The 22763-nt window shown below is 42.5% G+C and overlaps 1 protein-coding gene and 1 long non-coding RNA gene across 3 annotated transcripts in view; one reads left to right on the forward strand and one right to left on the reverse strand.

Moving 5' to 3' along the window:
- The window catches only part of ZNF804A (zinc finger protein 804A), a 147557-nt gene extending 128369 nt beyond the window's left edge, over positions 1-19188 (reverse strand). For both annotated transcript variants that reach the window (XR_005821081.1, XM_040561602.1), the window contains exon 1: positions 18741-19188. Coding sequence is in view for 1 of the 2 variants with exons in the window: in XM_040561602.1 (XP_040417536.1) it covers positions 18741-18902 (162 nt within the window). In the remaining variant the exon portion in view is untranslated. The remainder of the gene's footprint in view (positions 1-18740) is intronic.
- A 299-nt stretch (positions 19189-19487) lies between these two features.
- On the forward strand, positions 19488-21474 carry LOC121072224. Its single transcript, XR_005821082.1, has 2 exons — positions 19488-20152; positions 21350-21474. It is a non-coding gene; the product is annotated as an uncharacterized LOC121072224 (long non-coding RNA).
- The last annotated feature ends 1289 nt before the right edge of the window (positions 21475-22763 follow it).

Raw genomic sequence — 22763 nt, forward strand, 5'->3', positions numbered from 1 at the left:
AGCGGCTTCCTTTGTCCCTTGTTACTTGCTAAAGCAGACATAGCCATCATATGGCGAGGAAATTGTGTGCACATTTGTGCTTAACAGAATGCTTGCACACAAGCACATATTACAAAAAATAATAATAATGATAATAAAATAATTTATTCTTGTCTTGCTTTATCACCTAGTACACTAGAAAGGACACAGTATGTAGTTTAAGTTTAAAAGCATAATATCCAATGTGTACCTTATTGTTAGAGGGTAAAATTCTGATTCTGGAAATAGCACAGTTTCTTCGACAGATAGTAATGGCTGTATCTACATTAAAAGGAAATGACACAGCAAGATGGATGCATTGAGTGATGCAGTCAGCATAAATATGTACCCTAAGCAGATGAGGAACTTTACTTCCAACTAGATTTATTTGGATTCACTAGACCCAACACACATTTCAAAGCTATGCAAGGGCCAGTCACTGGTTTGCTATGAACATACTTCTTGGTAGCCTCACAGAGGGCAGTTTTCTCCAAGAGGAATCCAGTTCACGAGCCCCAGCACTGCCATGCACATCAAACCAACGTGTGGTAAAGGGGAAAAGACAAATGACTTTGAAACTACAGTATTTCTGAAATGAATTAAAGGCCAACTACTTCTACAGAACTTAAGCCACCTCATTGCAGCTCGTACGGCTCAAACAGGCAATACCTTTAAGAAGGTGGCATTTGTCAGCCATCCTCTTTCTTGTCCATTCCCATAAGCAATGTAAGGTGATTCAACTTATTTTAGTGCAGAAGGAAAGAAAGCTAAGCTGAATCAATTTACCCAGCATTTCTCAGACTAAAAGCACGCTCAGATATCGTGCAGCCAAGCCAAGGTAATGTGATCATTCTTACATCCCCATGATTAACTGAAACATTCTCTACTTATTGCCCTAAGAGACATAAGTGGGTCTTTTCTGGCTTCCATTCATTGTTATTGAACAGTGAAGACAATGTGGAGATGGTGAGAAACTAGATCAATCTCCAGGCTAGTCAGCAGGTCAGAAAAGCATAAATTATCCAAAGGCACGTATATACTATACACTAACATCGCAATAAACAGAAATACCTGATTCAGCCACTACTGTTCAGTTAAAGTAGAACACACAAGATATCTCATTTGCTGTATATTTTATTAGTGGAACAGCAATATTTGACCCTATTTTAAAGATGTGGCTTACTGACAACTTGCAATAGGTTGTTTGGAACACCTAAGGTGAGTGAGATATGCTGTTTGACTCCGGAAGAGTGAGATGGGAACCATTGATATGTGTCTAGGTCTCATCATGAGACTTGACAAGTCTGATGATAAACAAGACTTTCAAAGACTAAAACCATAAGCTCGACAGTTACAGGATTGAGTACATGAATGAATGTAGTATGGGATTTTGTTTTATTTACCTCTGAAATGCAGGTAATGTTAAAGGAAACAACAGATCTACAGCATACCTCAGAAGATGAAATACTACAATTAAAACTATCATTTAAAATAGTTCAAATAAGTAAAATATACAGGATGTAAGCAGGAACCTTTCCAGAAAGCTACTTTTTGTTCATGTGAAGAGAGTCGGGAGTTCTCTGTTAAACATTGTGTCAGAAGACCTTACGATTCCTCCCTGCCTAGCAATTTGAGCACATTAAATTATTATTCTACATGCTTAATACAGTGTAAGGAAGCCATTTCTTTCGTGATACCTGACACCTTTAAACAATTAACATATTTCAGTACAGGCTGCATTTTAAGGCAGTAAGTAGACCTAAGTATAAAATAATCAAGAGGTAACTTTCCTATCAATGGACTGGCTGTAACATTAAAGATAGTAACTTCATTGCATAAGGAACCCCTCATCTTTCCCCTGAAAGATGTCGATCTTTAAATATTTCAAAAAGTTGCTTTTTCAGGCCCCAAGTGGCAGTAAATATATTTTTAAAGATGTTACCTCTTCACTGAATGCCTCACTAAGTGGCTTTTTTGAGCAAAATAGCCCCTTATATATCAATGAGCACATGCTTGTGGATGCACAGGGAGCACACAATTACCGAGTTATTAGAGTATTTGGTTATTATGGACACTAGAGACTGTTCTTCTGGGAGATAAGCTGGAGAAAAGAGAAGGGAAACTCTTCAGGAAAGCCTCAATGAGGTTTGACAGGAGTCAAAAGTTTTCACAGTCTCGTTTTAAACAAGTCTGCATGCCTTTCAGAAAACATGTTTAAGCAATATTAATTTTTCAGTATACGCTTTTTGAACATGTACTTGTTTTTTTGACTTACATAGCTCACAAGTACAACAGAAGGAGCAATTTGCAACACAGCTCATTACATACTGGAGCAAGGTTCGTGCTGCCATGGGTCCCTTGGATCTGCTCAAGAAACGCCCAGAGTTGCAGACTTCTCTTTAAAGTCTATTTTTCTGCCAATATGAATGTTGCCCTCTTCCAGCTACCAAAAGTTGAACCTGCCTTAGCATTTTTAGCACTACTGTCTAATGCTTCCATATGCCTCCTTGTTTGTTACCAGACAAATCCCCCTCAACTTCCCTCCTCTTTCCTTCAAGATCACTTTTTCATTACTTTTTGACATCTTTTTGTTCTGAAAAGCAGTTCAGGTCTTTCTTAAATACCTGAAGGTGAATTCACAGCTGATTTAAATGTTTGGCACCATGATGAAAGAGCATTTAAAACAACAGACTCAAGTCTTTGCCATGGTCTCCTTGGCCATGAAAATGCAAGAACATAAGAATTTTATTGCAAGAAAACTTTAGAAGAGATCTCTTCATTTTCATGGGACCACAGCCTGTTTACTCAGCTCTACCTGAGTAAACACAGCCTTCACCATGGTGTTTGTATTATGAAAGGAATGGTGTCCATCAAAATGCATTTTATATAGATGCATACACATGCATGTAAGTATACACCACACTCATCTTAGTGTCCTGCCAGTTTTTGGCAAAAGAAATACTCACAATAACCATGCAATCATTTAGAAATACAAACTTCCGACTTCTGTTTATTCAGGCTTTAAGAAGACTTTTCACACTTGTAACTGCTCCCAAGAATAAATGCAGTATTACAAGCAGAGAAGTAGAGTAGCATAAACCATTTTTACCATTTCTCATCTGCAGTAAATACAAAAATTGTGTGTTTTCCAAATCAACTAAATGCCAGCTGCAACGATATCATTAAATCCATAGTAAATCTAACAAATTAATGAGGAAAGCAATTAAGGCTGTATTAGAGACCTTATTCTTACTACACAATCAAAAATGCTTCTTTACTTTTAACAAAGAAAGATGTCAAAACAAAAGCTCAGAGCTTGAATTCTCATTTTCTGATTGACCAAACGCAGTTAATCTATTTCTCAAATGGCACCATTTTTTGCGAAGTAACTTGCAAAGATCTGTGATATGAAATGGAACAAAGATCAAAAAATAATTTAAAAAAAAAAAAAAAGAAAGTAGAGGCAGAAAGGAAAAATATGAAAAAAGAGGAATTAAGAAAAAAAAAAAGGTAGCAGCGGCATGAGACAGAGACCATGGTAGAGAGCTGTATTTACGCAATCATCTTTCGCTTACAAGTAATGTCGTAGGCAAACCCTCCCCTCAGCTGATGGATATAAAAGAAATGAACATGGGTAAAGAAAAAGGCAGCAAGAAAGATAACACTAAATTTAACTGTATGGTTATAAATTTATATGATGTTAAGGAAAATTAAATCACTAAATCTGTAAACTTTCTTTAACTAACTCTCAAATCCAGGGCTTTGTCATCAAAACGATCGCTTACAAGACAATCCCAGCACCCCAAGGATTTTCTTTTATTTTTTAAGTGTTTAGCCACACATATTAACTTGTCAGCATGGTATTTGAAAGTTTACTGATGTTTTCCTTCCTTCCTTTCATTGCTAAATTCAGTAGTCTACTGGGAGGTGAAAGCAACATAGCCGTGCTACCCATGCTAGCCCATTAGCCAGGTGCTGCAGCATGCCACTGCCCAGCCAACCTCCCATTTAGCCATAGTGGTGACAAGTACTTGTCTTCTGTGAAGCTCAGTTTCATTCCATCTATATCTGTTATTTTAAAAATTCAGTGTATGAAAAATGATGAAAGAACCTGAAGTCCTGGTAGACAGTAAGTGATGAGAATGACAATCTGGTCAGAATGGTAAAATTTAGAAAACTGAATTGTACAACTGCTTAAGAACCAACAGTGAGATCCAAGTTCAACACAAAGCTGATATTTCCAAATATTTGCAGTGAAAGGAGCAAATTTGGCAATGTTTTTTCAAGAACCTCAGTGGATTCAGGTCATCTCACTAAACAGAAAATGCACGTACGGAGGGTCAGCTGGAGTGGGCTGGGAGGTTGAAGAGCCAGGACAGAGGATAGAAGCCTACAGCGAGGTTCAGTTGGCATGGAGCAAGGTGACAGCAAAATGAGTCAGCACTATCCAAGCCAGTTAGGTTTTCCACAGATGAGGGAAAAAAGAGGGGAGGATAAGACAATGATTTAAAGGGGTCAGAAATAAAACAGTTATGTCTCTGTGTAGAAATGCTTCATATTAATTTGTTCCTTCACAAGGGAAAGAACATATATATAGACTCAACGGATTGCATGTAAAGTTGAGCAATTAATAGCGGAAAAGAAATTCATTTGTCAGCTCCTAACAAGGATCTCACTGTTCTTACAAAATACAAACAAGCCAATCTTACAAGTGTTATAAAAGGGGATTTATCTAAGCACCTTCCTGAGAAATGGAAAGTTGTATTTGATATATCAAAGGCAGCACAAGTTGCAGCACAAGTAACAGCTATGGAAAAAAAAAAAAGGCAAAAAAAAAAAAAAAAAAGCAAAGCATAGCCAAACATTGCATTAGCAGCAACGTATTTGATGCGTGGAGGAGGGAAATAGGGAAGTGATATAAATAGGATAAAGCGAGCAGTCCCAATGATGTTAATGAGACTATGTATAGAATAAGCACGTCACTATAAACACAGACCACATGATCCACCCTCGTATATCCATACATTAAGGAACCATTATAGCAATATCCAGGGTATTCTTATAGTTTCCATTTTTATGTGGACTACTGGGAACCATTTTGATAGATACATATTGTAATGCTGGAGTGAGTTCAAAAACAAAAACATAAAAAGCCTCAGTATAAACAAGACTAAAGGAATTGGTGTGTGAGAAAAGAAGAAAATAGCAAAGTGTTCCAAACTTGGAAAAGATGCAAGTAATGCAGATTCTTACAGCTTATAAATATGTGAAGGATGTAACCAGCAAAGAGGGATGGTAATTAGTCAGGACAAAATGAGCTTAGCTTTAATTAATGAAAGGGAAACAATTGCAAAAATATTACGTGTATCAGAAGATGCCTTTTTTTTTTTAATTATGGAAAAGTGCAACAACAGTTATTTTAAAGCCTAAAGCATCCTACACAGATGTGCACATCAGGTCATTTTACACGGCGTGCAGTGGTAATCTAGACCTCCATAAGGGTGCAGTCATGACCCTACCAGATGGCTGCTAACACAAGTTGACCAAAGAGCCTTCTACGACCTCTTCCTTTGAATGACAAACCTTCTGTTCGCAACCAAACTGCACAACAGGTTTGCATGAAAATACAAGTATTCCGAGTACTTATGACTATTCATTTGAATGAAAAATTTGAAGTGCTTGCAGCAAATAAACACACTTCTGGAGTGATATTACCATTCTGATGGACCATATGGCTTCAGTGTATTTATGCAGCAGTGAGCTCCTTGGAGCCTTTTTCAGGTGAGCCGTGACAGAAGATGCGTATTGGGCTCATAAGGCACGTTTGGGTGGGAGGTGCAACTGCAAGCTGCCCATCCCACCCAAACTTCACCACGGCCATATTTAAGGAGGTGTTTCCTCAAGAATTCCTGTATTCTTTCCCAGCCCAAGACCAAAATCTGTCACCAAAATTTCGTGTAGCTGGCAACAAATTATGTAAAATTCCCTGAGAGACTGTTGCCAGCAAGAGGAGCAGTTGCTATTCAAGAGGTCAGTGTTTCATTTATTAAAACCCCATCCACCCGCTAACAGCACTGAGCTCCCTCAAAATTTCTCCCATCTCATGGGGAAAGTCAGATCTGCTCCGCAACACCCCACAAGCACACAAGAAATATCACTGAATAATACACATCACTAACTTCTTGTAACACCAGTCCTATTACTTTGAGGGATGGCAGGAGAGCCTTTGAAGAAATGGGGCATTGAGTAGTTCTTCTTTGTAGGTGGCTGCCATATTAATATTTGTTACTTACTGTCCCTGTTTCACTGAGTTATGTCGTGAAATAGAAATACAGTTATATTAACCCTATTGTAATCCTGACATTTCTTGGAAAACGTGGCCTATTAGCAATTAATCTTAGAACTGGAGGTAATATAGTGCTCTCAACTTCACTGACAGCACTACTCATCGTGCATTTATAGCTAATACAAGGACCCTTGACAGGGGAGAGAGAACTAGGCAAATGTGTTAGCAACTGCGAAAATGAGATAAAAGCTACTGACTTTGTACCCTATAATCCACCAAAAGCTTTCTTCATTTTTCCTAGAGTTAAACACATACTTTAAGAGACAAAAGGTTCATTTTTTCCCTCTCAATGCACACATGTGAGACTTATTAATGTTAATTGGATTTATGAATGCCCACTGAAAAGGGAAGAAACTGTAAAGATTTCACATTTGCAGGGAAACAATCAGAGGAACAATTTCTTATGTGTCTAGCTGATGAAGAGATGAGGAAATAATGGATGAGTCATTTTACATTATGATTCAAAATTCCTAAAATAGATTAGATGAAAACACTGATTTCTGCACGGGTCATACTAATGTAAAGGAATCTTTCTAAGAATCTGAGTCGAACCTTCAAGTGTATCTGTGCTTCTAATTACCTAACTCTGAGAATAAATCATGGTCTCTGAATTGTAATTATACAGATTTGTAGCAGTAATTCAATCTGGCAGGTGTAAAATACAAGTGTAATTTCCTCTATCCCCCCAGTAGTCTTCAAAGAGACACTGAACTTGAGCCATTTGATAATTTATTCCATATTGTAGCTTTCACATTTATTATGCATCAAATTTCTGATAGATCTTTTCGGAAGGTGATTATATATGGCTCCAGTTACTCTACTGATTTCAAAATAAATCCAACGTTCATTTACCCAGCCTGCAGTGGCAAAAAACTTCAAAGTAAGCTCAAAACTTCTGCTATTTGTGACGGGGGTAGGGAAGAATAAACAGTCTTCATGTAGACAGACTTGCTCTATGGGGACTTCAAAGCTGGTCTTCTCCCATCGAATGAATTGGAAGCTATCTGTACGTATTAAATAGCTCCTTCTTACAGAAAGAGATTGCCACTTGCAAATAGGGAGAAGCTGTGCTTTGGCACTGCCTTTCCCTCAGAATCATTATTTACTCTAAGTAAATAATGGACTACAAGAAGTTAGTACGATGCTGCATCACTGAGTTAAAGAGGCCAGAATATAGAGAAAACATAAATATATATGTATGTATTTTATACGTGTAAATATATATATAAAATAGAGACAACCCACAACCACCCCATTCCTACTGTATGAGGGGGTGCAAAATACCCGGCCAATTTCCCGGAGATACTCAAACCATGGAAGCGCACACTATCCATCCCTCGGCGTGACAGCTCTGTGGGCTGAAGAGCAGAAGCTTTATGGCTTTTTCCTTAATTTTTGCTCTGCCGCAATCTGCACCTCCAGTAAGACGAAAAATTGCACCTAGTTACTGCACACTAGCAAAAAGGTCAGCACAGGAACATTCCTAATGCTTTCCTAGACCCCAACACCCGCCTAGCAGACTGACCTATTGTGGCAGGAGAATAGGATCAATAGAGAAAGGAATAGAGTGCAGACCTTAAAACTTCTTTATGCTTCCTACTTCAAAAGTACATAAAGCCTTCCCTCCCCTCTTTAAAAACCACTGGAGAAGAATACTCTCTGTTGTAGGACTTGGAAAGCATACGACGATCAGCACAGGTCGCTGCTTCCCAGACTTCTTTGCCGTCACACTGAAGGCATCTGCCCATGAAGAGTATCTCTGGATGAATGATAGTGGATTTCCTCATCTCTGTCAATGCCAGACAATCAGCATACAATAGAAAATGCTCAGTTTGATCTATCTTGCCTCTGCACAATGCTGTTCTACTGAAAACAAATCAACTCCTTTATCGGTAATCCTCTTGGGTGCCTTTTAAAAGCCTTTCCAAATTAAGATTATACTTGCCAGCATTTTTTAATATGAAAAAGTGTAATCAATAAAATACTGCTGATAACTCAGATGATTTGCAGGGGGGGAAATTAAATATGAATTAGTTTGGAAGAGTTCCGAGTCCATCATCTTTCTTAATTATAAATTGGGTCACTGGCTATGAATTGCATGACTCAGCTCAGGAATGCCTAAAAAGAAATCATCAGTAGATTGAACAGTTGCATTTGATTTATTTCTTAGAGCTAAAACAAGCACTATATTTTGGACCTCTAATCGCTTAGGAGGTCCCCAGAGAAAGCCGGAGATGTCACTCCTGACAGCTACCTGTCATCTGGGACGAGGGGAGACAAGAGTGCCCAGTGATCCCGAAAAGCTGTGAGCAGAACGTGACAGTGACATGCCCGGCTCCTCAAGGAACCTCCTTACTGCAGAATAAATGAAAAGCCACCCTGCTACAAACTGAACGCAGACTGATACCATGACTGAGGCTGGGAGGGATGTTCAGTCCCATGCTGTCCTTAAAGCACAGCTAAGCAGATTAGGGCTGCTCATTCAAGCTTTGAGCACCCCCAAGGATGGAAATCCCACAGCTTCTCTGCAGTTTGACCACCTTCAGGCTAATTTTTCTTTCCCTTTGTACCTGATCACAACTTACAATGTTCCCACACGTGCCCACTGCCTCCCACCACACAACTCTGAGAGGCATCTGCCTTAGCAAAACACCCCAAATCTCTCAAGTTCCTCAATGAACAGAGCAGATGCTACCACTGGCACGACAAACATGCTCTAAGTGATACGCAAAACTTTGCCACTGAGCTGCAGGTACTCTCCATTGCTGATTTCATATCATCAACTACTGTAATTTGTTTGCTGTCCTTGGTAACTTCTCCTTTTCTCTGTAGCAAACAGCGTGGGTATTTGTGTTACCTTCCCATACCTAGTTGTGGTTTCCCCTCCACCTCAAGTGCACCAAAAATCTCTCCTCTGCAGGTCCACCCTGGGCAGCCTGTAGCTACAGCTGCCACCACATTTCAGCAGACTTCTTCCAGTTCTGGTGCCTTGACACCTTCGTACCCACGAGCACTCTCAAGTGTTTCATAAAGAAGCTCAAGGACTTCTGACATCCTGTTGGTAGCAAGCTCTCTGCTCACCAGGCCACGAGTATTACAGCTCCATAAACCTCCAGAAGTATTCCTTTAAAACCCTTTTAATCTTTTTCTAATCCTTAATTCTACCTCCTAGTTCACTTATTTGCCAAACATACAGCTGCTGGATGATTTAGAGGCTCATGTGCACAGTAGAAGGGCAAGCAAATATTATCCTGATTTTTCTCCCTGCTGAATGATTTTTTTCCCCTCAAAATTCACTATCAGAAAATCAGTATCACTATTAGAAAATTCAATGCAAAGAACCAGCAAAATCCAAATCTATTCAGCAGAGTATTCTGTTAACCCGAGAATATTCTAAAACATCAACTACATTTTTAAGAAAGAATAAGCTGCATGAAAGGCTCTTTAAAGTGCAGTGTCTATCAAAAATCTGTTTGATTCATTTAAAGTTGTTTACTGCTCATGTAAAAGAACATAATGTTCTTCCTGTAATTACATTAAGTCTCAATTTTAAGCAAACTGAAACTTTTTTTTTAAATAAATAACATTTTGTAAAAATACAGTATTTTGTAAAAAAAAAATATATATATATATAGGACACTGTGGTTTAGTGTGCTGTGCTGTGAGTAAAAGCACAGTAAAAAAAAATAAAAGCTTTTGGCTTTAAAGATGTAGGCTCAGGTGGTTTTCACTGACTGCTTGGCCAACCCTCTGTATACATCAAAACCCCACACAGACCAAGGATTGTCCCCAAATTTTAAGTCCAGACATTTTATGAAACTCCACTTTCTGAAGCAGCAGTCACCATGCTATCCACTAATGGGTATTGGGGCCTCCTGTTGCAGACACTCCCAGCAGAAATTAAATACTTGGGAACTGCAGAACAGATATCCTAAAGGAGCAATTACATTCCACAGTGTAAATCCATTTATAAGTGTATTTACTATAACTTTATGGACACCTACACACAGTAAAAGAATTTTATTATAATTATTTTTTAAATTACAGTCTCAGATGCATTGATTCATATTAGCCGTGGAAGGATGTTATCAGTAAGCTGGAAAGGAGGCAGCTTTCCTATTCCAGGAAACTTATCTCTAATAGGTGAAGAGACAAATTCTACCAGACATTTTGTAATAAAAAAGTTTTAAGAGGAAGACCTGGCCAGGACCTGACCAACATAAGTAAAGTAGCTAAACGTGAGATGTGAGAAATGTACGACTTAAATATTGGAGCTGGGCTGGGCCCCAGAGCCTGATCAGTTTCTATTTGTGGAAAGGAGAGTCTCTAAAAATATCACAGAAAAAAAAAAGTCATTTTAAAGAAATGCAAATGAGCATGGTCAGACAAAAAGCCTGACCAGTCCAAATTATGTTCCTAAGTCTTTTGTACAAACTGAGAATACTGATGAGAGACTAAAAAAATTCTCTCCCGGTTCCTCAAGCTAAATCTAACCATTTTCCAAGGCATTTTTTAAGAATCTGAAGTGAACCCCCTGGTTGTTGTCAGGACAGCAATGCCAGGCTGGGGATCCAGTATTGCTCCCCAGGCCTTATTTGAGGATTTGTTCCTACAGCAGTGGGAGAAGAAATGGCATTTCCTTTCTGACAACTCTCTCTGTATAGACCTGTATCTCTGTATCCACCATGGGGTTGGAACCTGCATTTCCATACTGAAAATATTTGGAAATTTGCTCTCTGAACTAATATATAAACAGGGTTGCATGGGAATTCATGTCCACACACAATTCGGATTCTTGGAAAAAACATTCTCTGCCAAGGGCAAAAATAAACCCTCTGCCCAGCCCGTGCCCCTGCCACAGCCAGTCCTTAGAGGAAGGGAACTGCAAATACATTTTAACAAAATAAATTAATTACAGTTGGAGTTTACAATTCCAGCTCCCTCATACCTCCAGGCAGTTTCTTATTTGTACTGGAAAAACAAGGTTAAACATGACAAATATTGTGCCTCCTTGTGAGTAAATGTTGTTTTGTTTACTTTGCTTTTTTTTTAAACAACATCATGCTACAGCTCATCATATAACCATCTCTCAAGGATGCTGGAGGAAGAGCATTTGTTCTCTCTCCAAGACTGTATGGAAAAATAAAATGGTCTGACTAGTGTTTGTTCATAGCAATTGGCCCAATACAGCCAAATTAGGAAGGCTCGATGCCTCTCCCATGCGCACATTTGAATAACAAGTGAGAAAAAAAAAAAGCAGCTCAGTTACTTTTGCCACCAGGGTATGTTGAAGAGTCTTTGCGATAATGAAGGCTGCCATCCTTATTAACTGTATTAAGACATTACATAATAGAAAATACAGTGGATTGATTTTGTGGGGTTATCCAGACCATTCCTGTATCCCAAGATGCATCTTATTCAACAGCACTGGTTTCTGCAGATGCTCCTTGTTCCTGCTGGTGTGCCTAATTGCCATGCAGAAAAGAAATTATTTTAATTGTCACCAGGTAGGGGCATCCAAGACCTTGCAGACACTTGGTCAAAAGCCCTGCTCGAAAACCCACTGTGCTAAACTAAGACTACTTTTGATTTCGGTGTCCTCCAGATCTGCTCCTCACTGTAAGCATTTGTTTCAGTGGTGAATCCCTCCTGGCAGCAAAGTCAGCAGAGCAGCATGTTTCCCCCACCTACAGAAGAGGTGAGACTTTCAGAGTTGCAACCTGCACATTGAAAAAGTTCAGTAGGACAGTTTCAGAAGCCTAACAAATCCAAAAACACGAGTGGTTTTGAATATAGAGGAACCAACTTGCTGTTTTCCACTCAGCGTATTTGAGCAGCTTGTTAAAATTAATATTCTGTGTCTCTGAGCTGCAAGATCACTACCGACATTTGTATCAGAAAATATTCAAGGCAAAGGCCCTCCTCAGACTTATTCTTTAAGGCCTTGATCTGGAAAAAAAAAATCTGAACAAGTGTACTAATTTAACCATGGTAATAGGCTAATTATATTCCACAGCGTTCCGATGTGTTTGAAGTTTACCATGCATTTAATAAGCTTTTACAGTACAAAAGCTCAGTCGTAACTCTCTTTGAATCAGACACAGTCTAAGTTTAAATCTGCTACACATCAGACTCCAGCTCCTACTATTTTTTGGACCAGACCCTGCACTTGTACAGAGTCTGATGTAGATGACAGTGCAGAGCACACACTGCACTTACAAAAAAAAAAAAAAGCAGAACGACTCACGGCAAGAGCAACTGCTGCAGGTCAGCACCTTCCTCTACTTTGAATACTGTTCACGTAAACCAACCTTGGGTTTGAAAACAGTAAAACAAGAATAGCAAGAGTATTTTATACTCACTGCACGAGACTTGTGACCTCTTCGAGTTGCTTTAGAAAAGCACTTAAGTTATAATAACCTCCTGTTCACTCAACTGGCTGAACCGATCCTGTTGATGATGCTCAGAACCAGTGCTCTTACCTACAGCCTTAAACAATGCAAGGAGTCACTTGCCTTCACACAAATTAATGCAAGAAGTAGAATAAAGATACAATTTTACTCTTACTTCCATTTTATTACATTATTCTCTTATTTTCTCAGTAGTTTTCAAACATTTTAATGACACTGATTAACTATCAAAATTAAATTAGGTAGAATTTATTTATTTTTAACATTGTAGTGAGTTTCAGCTTCTCTCATAGAAAAGACGTGAACATTTTCACATTCTACACTCAGCTCATGAGCACAGCAAAATACCAAAGCCATTAACATCTCCACAGGACACAAGCTATAGAAGTAACAGGTGATTTTGTCCTGCTCCACCAGACTTCACTATGTGGCTTGATTTTTTTTGCAGGTTGCCTTGCCACCTAACTTCTCATACAACTGTTAGAGCCATACCCCAGGTAAGGCCATGGCACTGATGTTACTCCACTGGCACAAGCCTGTAGGTGCACACTGCATTTGGTACCACTGACTGCTCACAACTGCTATATACAAATACCTATTTATATGAGGTTCAGTTCAAAATGCCCAAATGCTATCTTCAATTTTCCTTGTGGTCAGATGATGAGGATGCAAACCCACATTTAAGGGTTGGCTGTACAAGGTCCCAGCCAGCTACTGCCCCACCTCCAGCTCCTGTCTTTGCAGTTACTCAGATACTTAACTGTTCATGGTATGGGAGCTCTCTCCATATACACATAAATATATACACTCTCATAAAATACATCTTTATGTCCACCACCACATGTTTAATTTAGCAGATCTGGAAATACATCAGTATTCCACAAAATGTAAAAGAAAGACAACAGACAGCCTGAACAACAGATGGCATTTTCAGAATACACTAGTGTAATCGATTCCTGAACTCCATCGAGTTTTTATAAAAGCATAACTAAAGCCTAGAACTTAAATATATGTATTGTGTACAATCTGTTTACATCTTTATAACCCAGTGTACATCTTTATAACCAAAATGTATGCACATGTACGCACATACAGACAGACATAGAGAGTGGACAAGCATGTTACTGCTATACTTCATAATGGATTTCTGTGTTTAATCCATTTGAAACTCCAGCCCTTGGACTATGTGCTCAACAGGAAAGTTTTTATCTTACCCCCTTTCTATCAGCATCAACAAAACTGACTTAAAACTGGACTTAGAGCAGCCACTGATACCATCCAAAGGTCTAATTCTTTCACGGACCCCTTTGGGCAATAATAGGGCCTTACTTCTTCTGATCGCCATTAGAGAAAATGTCCAATTAAAAACTATGAACAAGTCCTCCGTGGCCAGTTCTCCATCACTGTAAACCTATCTTTTTGTTTATATTCTGAAAGATGTTTTAAAGATTTAGCAAATCACCCATGGCTGTGACTCCAAACAACCAATTTCTCCCTCCAGAGAGCTATTCTTTCACACAAGTTTCAATACTTTTTGAGATTATAAACTGCAAGACAGCACCACAGCAAGGAAGATGAACTACAGTGAAAGACTAGTGTCATTTGACCTCTATAACACAAGGCATAAAGAAGCACGCGCTACGCGTATGAAAACTTTAGGAGATCCATGGACAAAAGGAAGATCTGTAGCAAGTGGCAAGGTATATAAACTGCTACTGCTAAGAAAAGGAGACTTGGGAAAAGCTTCAAAGTCCCTGAGTGTGAAGCCTGATAATAAATGGCCAAGCAATCAGGCCTCCGTTCACTGCTGAAACGCCAAGGCATGAGCATTATTACATAAATGTATGGGAATAGCGTCAGAGCTGTTTGCCTTTGTTGTGTTTTACTGACTGGCATCATAAGTCGCGAGTTTCTTCCTCAAAACACGTCTGCCACATGACAGACAGAGCGATCTGTTTGTGCAGACCAACAAAACCAACCACAGCATCTTTCCTCGGGAGTTGATACGACGCTGAGTACTCCACTGGCAGATTAGCTATCATTATGAGATTGCACCTATTTGAAGACTGTTTCAGATGGCAGAAGCTGCCATGGGGAAAATAAAGCCTTATTCAAGAGCCCAGATACCACCAATTTCATTTAATGAAACTCCCACATTTTCTGAAGAAATTTTATGAGTTTGGATGCTGTTCTTCCACATCTGTTGAGCATCTTTCACGTCAATTCGTAATTGCTATTTATTTTCCTGGTACGGAGCAATGGATTGTAACTGAGTAAGTGTGCCCTTCGCACACCGAGCAGTTATTCAGGCCCGTTAGGGAGCACACACATGGCAAAGCTGTACCAGCAGCTAGCCAGGACCATACAGAGATGTGCATTCCTTCCTTCTGGCCCATCATCTCACTCAAGGCTCATTCACAAGTGTTTTTTTCCTATTTAATAAAAGAAATGCTTCTCACAGTAGCCTGTTTTCCTCAGACTGCCTAAATCCACTCTGATTTGTTCTTTCTCGTGCCTTCCCTCCATGCTCAGCTTTTCCCTGTATGCCTTGACTGACAGAGCTGTGGCCTTCCCCTTCTTCATAACTTCATAACTCCATCCCTCACCCACTTCTTTCCATCTCCCAAATGACCCCATGTCAAATACCTACACTCAGTGGGCACTAGAGCAAAGCAAAACTTCGAGAAAGGATGTGCCTGTCAATAAGGCAATAGAAACACTGCTGTTTCCTCCTTTTTACCAAAAAAGGGGCCCTCCGATCCTCTCCACTGAGAATGGTGAGGACTGTTCTCCACATTCCCCACCTCCGTGGGTAAGTTGTGCAGCTCTCACCCCTTCCCCTCACTATGGCTTGGGCAGAAGGGTGCTGGCTCCTACTTCCCTGCCCAACCAAAGGACCAGGGGTCTCAGGGTCATTAATGGGAAATCCGTGCAGAGTTTCACTCTCCCCCCACCCCTTTCTCTTTTCCTCATTTTTTATTAAACCAAAATAGAAAGCACAAAGCTTTGTGCTTCATGTTCCCTACCTGGGGAGCAGGGGCTTGTAGCTCTTTCTTCCTGTTACCTTGCAGGAGCTTTGAACCAAAACTTTTTAAAGCTTTAAATGACTTTAAATCTGTGTGAAACAGAACACAGCCAAAGGACAATCACACAAGGATCACCTGCAGGGAAAAACAATCAGGAAAAAGTGCTTCTCAGCGTCCTCTCGTGGAGATCAGGGCAGAACAAAGCAGGTCCAGGTGAATCCCTGACCACTGCAGAGCAGGACAGTAGGCAAGAGCCCCAAGGACCTTCGTCTCTCAAAAACTCCTGAGCTCTGATTTTGCAGACAGGCTAACATTAAACCATCTCAAAACAAGAAACTATCCGGATTCAACTTTGTCAGGGTGATGCAAAAGCACAGATGCTGTCAAACATTTCAGGGCAGTACCTGGGGGGGTGATAAACAGAAAACCCAACTTCATCAGCCAACTAGGAGCAGCACTTTCCCACTTGCTATGAAACTACCAGAGCACACAGAGTCTTGTTTCTTTCTAGAGTACAGTGTCAGAGCTCTCCAAAAGGAGCAAAGGTAAACAAATATGCCAAGTTTTGCACAGAGGCAACTCCACGGTGTGTAAACAAAGGCTGTTTTCAGGTTCTACCCAGTTTATGAGGGAGCAGGGATCTTCAGGAAGCGTGGATTAGGAGCACAGCTGAATACAGACAAAAAGCCTGAAAGTGAATTGGGGAGATGTGCCCAAGTCAGAGCTGCTCTGAAAAATTTCTGGTGCTTAGATTTACAAATTAGAGGTTCTGTTAAGCTTACTCTAGGATGGAAGATACCAAGAGCATGTTAAAAAGGCTGTATTCCTATCAGAACTTCCAAAAATGTGCTCTACTTTGTATTAATTCAGATATTAATCTATGTAAGGCTGAAAGCCTCTGAAAAGATTTAATGTTTGATTTTCCAATAGCAGCTGTCTGAAACTTACTTTGGTGCCTCAGAGCTGTTAGTTTGAGCTATCAAACCATGCCACGTTGCAACTCAGCTTTTTTACCTGCTTGATATTAGAAATCACCCAAACACAAATAAATCCTGGTGTCTGCATATAGACCCTTTATCTTATAGCCAGGGACTCCGTTATGCTGTCAATGGAGCACGCATCAAGAGGCCTCCCCTTCCAGCCCAGCGACAACTTTGCCAGTTACACTGCTTGCTGCCCACAGCACAAGCTTTAAAGGCAAGGTTTCTACCAGCCAAGCCATAAGCAGTGCTATCTATTCCCCCACAAACATCTATTCTCCCTCACGGCAAAGCAGGGTTGAGTTAGATTTCTTTCCAGGGTGTTTCAAAGCCTATGCAATATGCTTATTTGAAGTTTAAGATAACACCAGCCTTACTTTGATCACTAATGTTTGCACCAAAACATACAAATCTGGACTGTTTCCTGATACCAAGAAAAAAAAGAAAAAAAAGAAAAAAAAAAAAAAACATTACAAAGCAAGAACAAAACACTACTGAAACAGGACCCACGAGGAACTGCAGGATGATACACAGTCCCAAAGTTACACCAGAGCATTCTCAGCCTTGCCAAATGCATCTCGACTGAAATTGTTCTGTAGAAAGAAGACAATGTATTGTGCAATTCTTTTAAGCATACCGTGGTTTGCAACTGTAACAGGGAGATATTACACACATATTGCCATCTCATGGATGCTACAAATATTTGGTTAAAATTCCGAGAATGCACTTCCTTACAGAGAAATGTGCGGAGTCCACAGCAAAGAGAACTGCTGTAAGATTTACAGCATGAAAGCAGGAACTTTACACTTGAAACGGTCCAAAAATCTGCCTCCGATTCTCTCGTAGTAGTTACTATTTTTACGACTTGGCTCAGCCTTGCTTTAATCTCTTTATTTAGGAAGAAATTGCAAGCTTGCCAACTCTAGCAAAATGTTAAGCACTTCAGTAAATTCCCCGTCGACACAGGTTGTGCATTCGAGGGAAGAAGAGGGTGGGGAGCGAGCCCTGCTCCATCCCCTGCGAGGGGGGTTTAGGAGCGGGGCAGGGAGCGGCGGGCAGCGCGGCTCAGCCCTGCACCACGCTGCGGACCCCTGCCCACCCTACTCGGCCACACTAGTGCCTTGCTGGGCAACAGGGCTCGGGCAGCGTGGGGCTGAGGCCTTCAATACTTGCCCCGTCCACGTCTGGTACCAGCTGCGAGGCAGCAAAGCCCGCAGGTGCAAGGACAGCCGAGCACGCATGGAGCCAGGATGCTTGAGCATCTGTGTGGACTTCATAGAATTACCAAGCCAGGTTGTCAGAACTGATCAACTCCATCCAAACCCAGGGTTTGTTTTAAAAAAGCACTCGGCAGCCCACCGAGCAGCCAGCCAACCAACCAGCCAGCACAAACGCCTCTTGTTTCTGCAGCTGCCTGCGAGCAAGCGAATCCTCCTGCCCAAGTAAGTGAGCAAGTTTGGGCTGCCGCTTGCCTCGCCGCGCACAACGGGACCTCCGGCTGCCCCCAGCACCCGGGGAGCTGGCAGCCCCCTGGAGACCCTCGCCAGCTCCAGGTGGCCAGGGGATGCACCCAGCCACCCCCAGCCCCTCCTGGACTCCACGCCGGGGGCTGTAACCCCACGCTCAGGTTGGGGTGCCCATTCCCAGCGTTTCTAGGGCCGGGCTGCAAATGCTCAGCCCCGCAAAGGGGAGCCCCCCTGGCTCGCAGGGGGGAGCAGCACCTGCGGAACTCCCCCGAGGGAGCGGAGCGCTCAGCCCCGGCCGCACTGCACGCCCATTTGCATACAGAAATATTAAATAAAATTAAAAAGAAAAGCCCGGCCAGGGCTCCAGCTCCCTGCACCAGGCGCTAACGCACACGCAGCAATTTCCATTTCGCCGGAGCCACCGCTACAAGGAGAAGGAGAGCGCGGAGAGGCGGGGGGGTACAGGCTGGGGGGGAGGCAGGAGAAGACATTACCAGAGTTTTGTCCCCGTTCTTGCTCAGGGGACCTCGGAAAACTCCCTTGATGTTGCGAAAGTGCCCGTTGCTGAGGTGCGCCGAGCTGATGACGATGTAGTAGCACTCCATGGGGCCGGGGCTCCCCGGGCGCTGGGGGCCCGCTCGGGAGCCCCCCGGCATGCGCGGCACAGCCCGGCACGGCTCGGCACAGCCCGGCACGGCTCGCCTCGCCTCGCCTCTACACCCGGCGCGGCGCCTGGCGGGGGAGGAGGAGGAGGAGGTGGTGGCGGAGGAAGAGGAGGAGGAGGAGGAGCGGCGGCATCGCCGTGGCTTCGGCGGAGCCGTGTGCGGTGCCGCCTCCGGCGGGCATAGCGGTATTATAGCGGGCGGTGGTGCCGCTCCGCTGCACGGAGCCAATGGCAGGGAGACAGCGGGCCGGCGGCGGCTGCCGGGGGGGGACAGCGGCCACACCACACCGCCACGGCAGGTAAAGGCTGGGAGCTCCCCCCCGCATCCCTCTTTTTTTTTTTTTTGGGGGGGGGGAAGCGCCACCGTGGGTCGGGGCGGGGTGGGATGGCCAAGCATCCCTCCCACCATCCTCCCTCCCCATCCCTCCCGCTTTTCCTGTATATATATATATTGAACATTGCTTTTAAAATACCTCGGGTCAGCCGCTTCAGGGCGGGGGCCCCCCCAGCCCGGCTCTGTAACTGCACGCACCCGCCGCTCCCTCACCTCCTGCCCCGGCCCCGCTGCGCCTCCCCTGCCCGGGGAGGGATGCAGGAAAAAAGGGTCCCCGCCTGCCCCCACCCCGGAGCGAGGCAGGGAGCCGGGAGCCATCCTCCGCTTTTGGCACGGTTTGGGAAAGGTTTTTGTGTTCAAGATGCTCGGGTCCTGCTTTTTTGTCCTCCCCAAGAGAGCCCTGATTTGCAGCCTCATCGCATAGGACGCGAAGCACCCCCAGCCGGCTCACCTTCCAGCCTGCTCTCCCTTTGTTCTGCATAGCTAACAGGAGCATTTACGGGGCCACAGTCCTGTGCTAAAAGAGGGAATGCCTCAGAAAATAAGCGCAGAGCCGCGATGTAACCTCCAAACCCGTCCCCTAGTCAGCAGCTGCTGCTGGCAACCAAACATCACCATCCTATCGCGCTCTCCCTCAAAAATAAAGGCACCCAGGAAATTTTGGAGGGCGTAGGGGAGGGGGACAGACACTTTTCCTACCAGAATCTGTGCAGTTTGTATCCCTGATAAAGCAAGCAACAAATCATGGGAGGTGCCTTGCTCCAAGGAGACTTTTCTATCTGCTCTACTTCCCACCCTATGGTGAGCAGCATGACTTGACAGGTGTCATTCATCCCTCTGAAGCTGCAGTACTTTGGAAGGGATCCTGGAAATGCCAAAAGCACTAAGTTTTGACAGCCCGGAGATAGGTGAGGTACCAGAATTTGCTGCTGCTTGTCACAGCCCCCAAAAATAGGGTGAAAGAGGTAGGCACACGTAATAGCCCACTGGTTTTGTGTGCATGTTTGTACATGCACAGTCAAAAATAATCAGTGGGCTCAGTACAGTATAAACATGGAGTCAATATCATAAATATTTGATAGGTTTAACAGCATCCCACATTTATGGCACAATTCCAGCCCCAGCCTGTCTCACAGGTGTAAATAACACTGAGATGGGACCCTTCCATATTCCAGGTTGCTGGAAGCTATAACGTTAGTTTTTGTGGTGGGCTTTTTGATGGTGCTGGCAAGGGAAAAGCTGCCAACTGGAAGGTTTAGGCGAGAAGCTCCCCTGGGCAGCAAGTCTTTCACAAACATCCCATATTTGGGTAGGATAAAGTAATGAAAAGACAGAGAACAATAACCTAAAAAAAAAAAAAAAAAAAAAAAAAAGAAAATTATTCAGCTTCTTTTTCTGGGAATAGGGCATAACGCGTATTCATTCTTGGACTAAAACACCAATTTTTTCCACCCTTCTGAACATAATGTTCCTGCTATGCCAGCTCCTCACAGCCAATCTCCTCTGTGCATTCTCCCTTGCAAAGAATCACAACGTTTGAACGTCTTGGAAATGCCTGCACTGACCACTTGTTACGTAGTGCAAGTGTTTAATTGCCTTCTGAAACCAGGGGTTCCCACGTGCAGGGCCGGAGGGCTGCTCTCAGGGCTTGTGAGAGGCATGCAGACACTGCTAACACTGCTAACACGCTCTTGCTGGGAGTACAAGGCCATGGGAAATGAGAGCACCCAATAAGCAAAATATAGGTCTTCTACTTTTTCTAATTGGCTGCTTTTTTTTTTTTTTTTTTTTTTTTTTTTTTTTTGCTTCCTCTCTCACACTTTACTATCTTCAATTTTCCTTGTGGTCACACATGCTCAGGTGCTTCTTCCTCCCAAATCTTTTCCCTTTAAAAACAAATCTTAATAAATTGCTAATTTTCTAAGCCCCTAACCTCATGGTTCTACATACCCTCAGCCCTACCTATTTCTGTCTCTGTCCTATTCCCCTGAGTAAATATGCGGGGGTTGAGCTGAGGAGACTATTAATTCAAATCTCTGCCACACAGCAAGTGTGGTGCTGCTGATTTACTCATTCTCTTATTCTACCTGATACTTCCTCTTCAGGAAAATCTCCAAGGAGTTCCTGTGTAAAACTGCAAATATCAGCTCAAGGAACTGGATATGGATTTGAGAGACCTTGTGGAGAACTTCTGAACTAGAAGCCAGTGAATTAATTACATTAATTCACATATGTTGTACTGTTTTTATGGGGGGGAGGGGGGTTGGTTGGTTGGTTGGTTTTGCCTGTGACAATTATAATAATATTCTGTAGTTCAACATGTTGTAACATTCATCATTCAAGGCCTGGCATAATTCAGAAAAAAATACTTGACGGTATCAATAATACCCTTTTGTTTAACAATCTCCAAAGCATGCCATGGCATACGTATTACCAAGTGAATATATTCTGATAAATCCTTTCACTCGCTGCTGAAACATATCCATCAAGGATAGAAAGAAGTATCTGTGGAGTAAGTCACAAGAAACCCAATTCAGCTGCCACCACACTTGTTATTGAATTCAATATGATTCAGTTTATCCTAAGAATCTCTCCCTCTAACTAATCTGCTGAGACGCACCTCTTTATCCTTTTTGTTTTTATTTTACTTTACTTTCTCAGTCTCTTTCTATTGATCTCCTTCATTTTTTTTTCCTCCAGTTAGCCTTCCATCTTCCCCGTTCTTTAGATGCCCTCCACCCATTCATTAAGCAGAAGGCAAAATGGGAGTATCCTGTTTACCTTTTAAAGGCCATTACGACGTAATGCACGTTATAGTGGCGAAACACACGATACGCTACATTACAAATGCATTCATTCATCAGCTATGGGGGTGGTGAAACTAGAATAAAGGAAACTGGGACACTCCTGTAGCCTGGTTGCTCAGCACATCCTTCACCACACGCAAAGATCATCACAGTGGCCTCCCTGTCTTGGGGCACAAGCCACGTGGAGAGCTGCTGCCACCATTGCCAAGGAAAGGCAACAGCACCTTGGAGCCCTGTGAGCTCTTGGGCTGCATCCTTCAGCCCTCAACAGTGGCAGCAAGAGGACTGTGATCTGAAAAGCTGCAACAGAAATTTATTAAACCCTGCAGTAGATAGAAGATTTGTGCTTTGCTTTGCCAGCACTGCGAAGCGCGTCATTTCACACTGCCGTTCCTGCAAGGCATCGCAGGAAGCCTCAGCCTGGTGAGGATTGCCCCCTCACATGCCCGCACAGCATCTCTGTCCAGCCCTGAATGAGCTCATGTGGCTGAGAGATGCCAACACCTTTCCTCCCCTCCTCTTCCAAATCACCAATACTACCGCTGTCTGCTGTAGGATACTGTAGGGAAAAACCTTTTGGTGTTTAATAAGTCAAATACGTGACTCTCTGGCTTGCCTTCTTAACATCTGAGCTGTCAGGGAAACTGCAGCATATGTAAGCTCCTAAAATTATTTCCCCATTCAATCTCTCCTCTCAAAAATAAAATTGTTT

This window comes from Cygnus olor, chromosome 6 (genome assembly GCF_009769625.2).
Source record: "Cygnus olor isolate bCygOlo1 chromosome 6, bCygOlo1.pri.v2, whole genome shotgun sequence".
NCBI lineage: Eukaryota > Metazoa > Chordata > Aves > Anseriformes > Anatidae > Cygnus > Cygnus olor.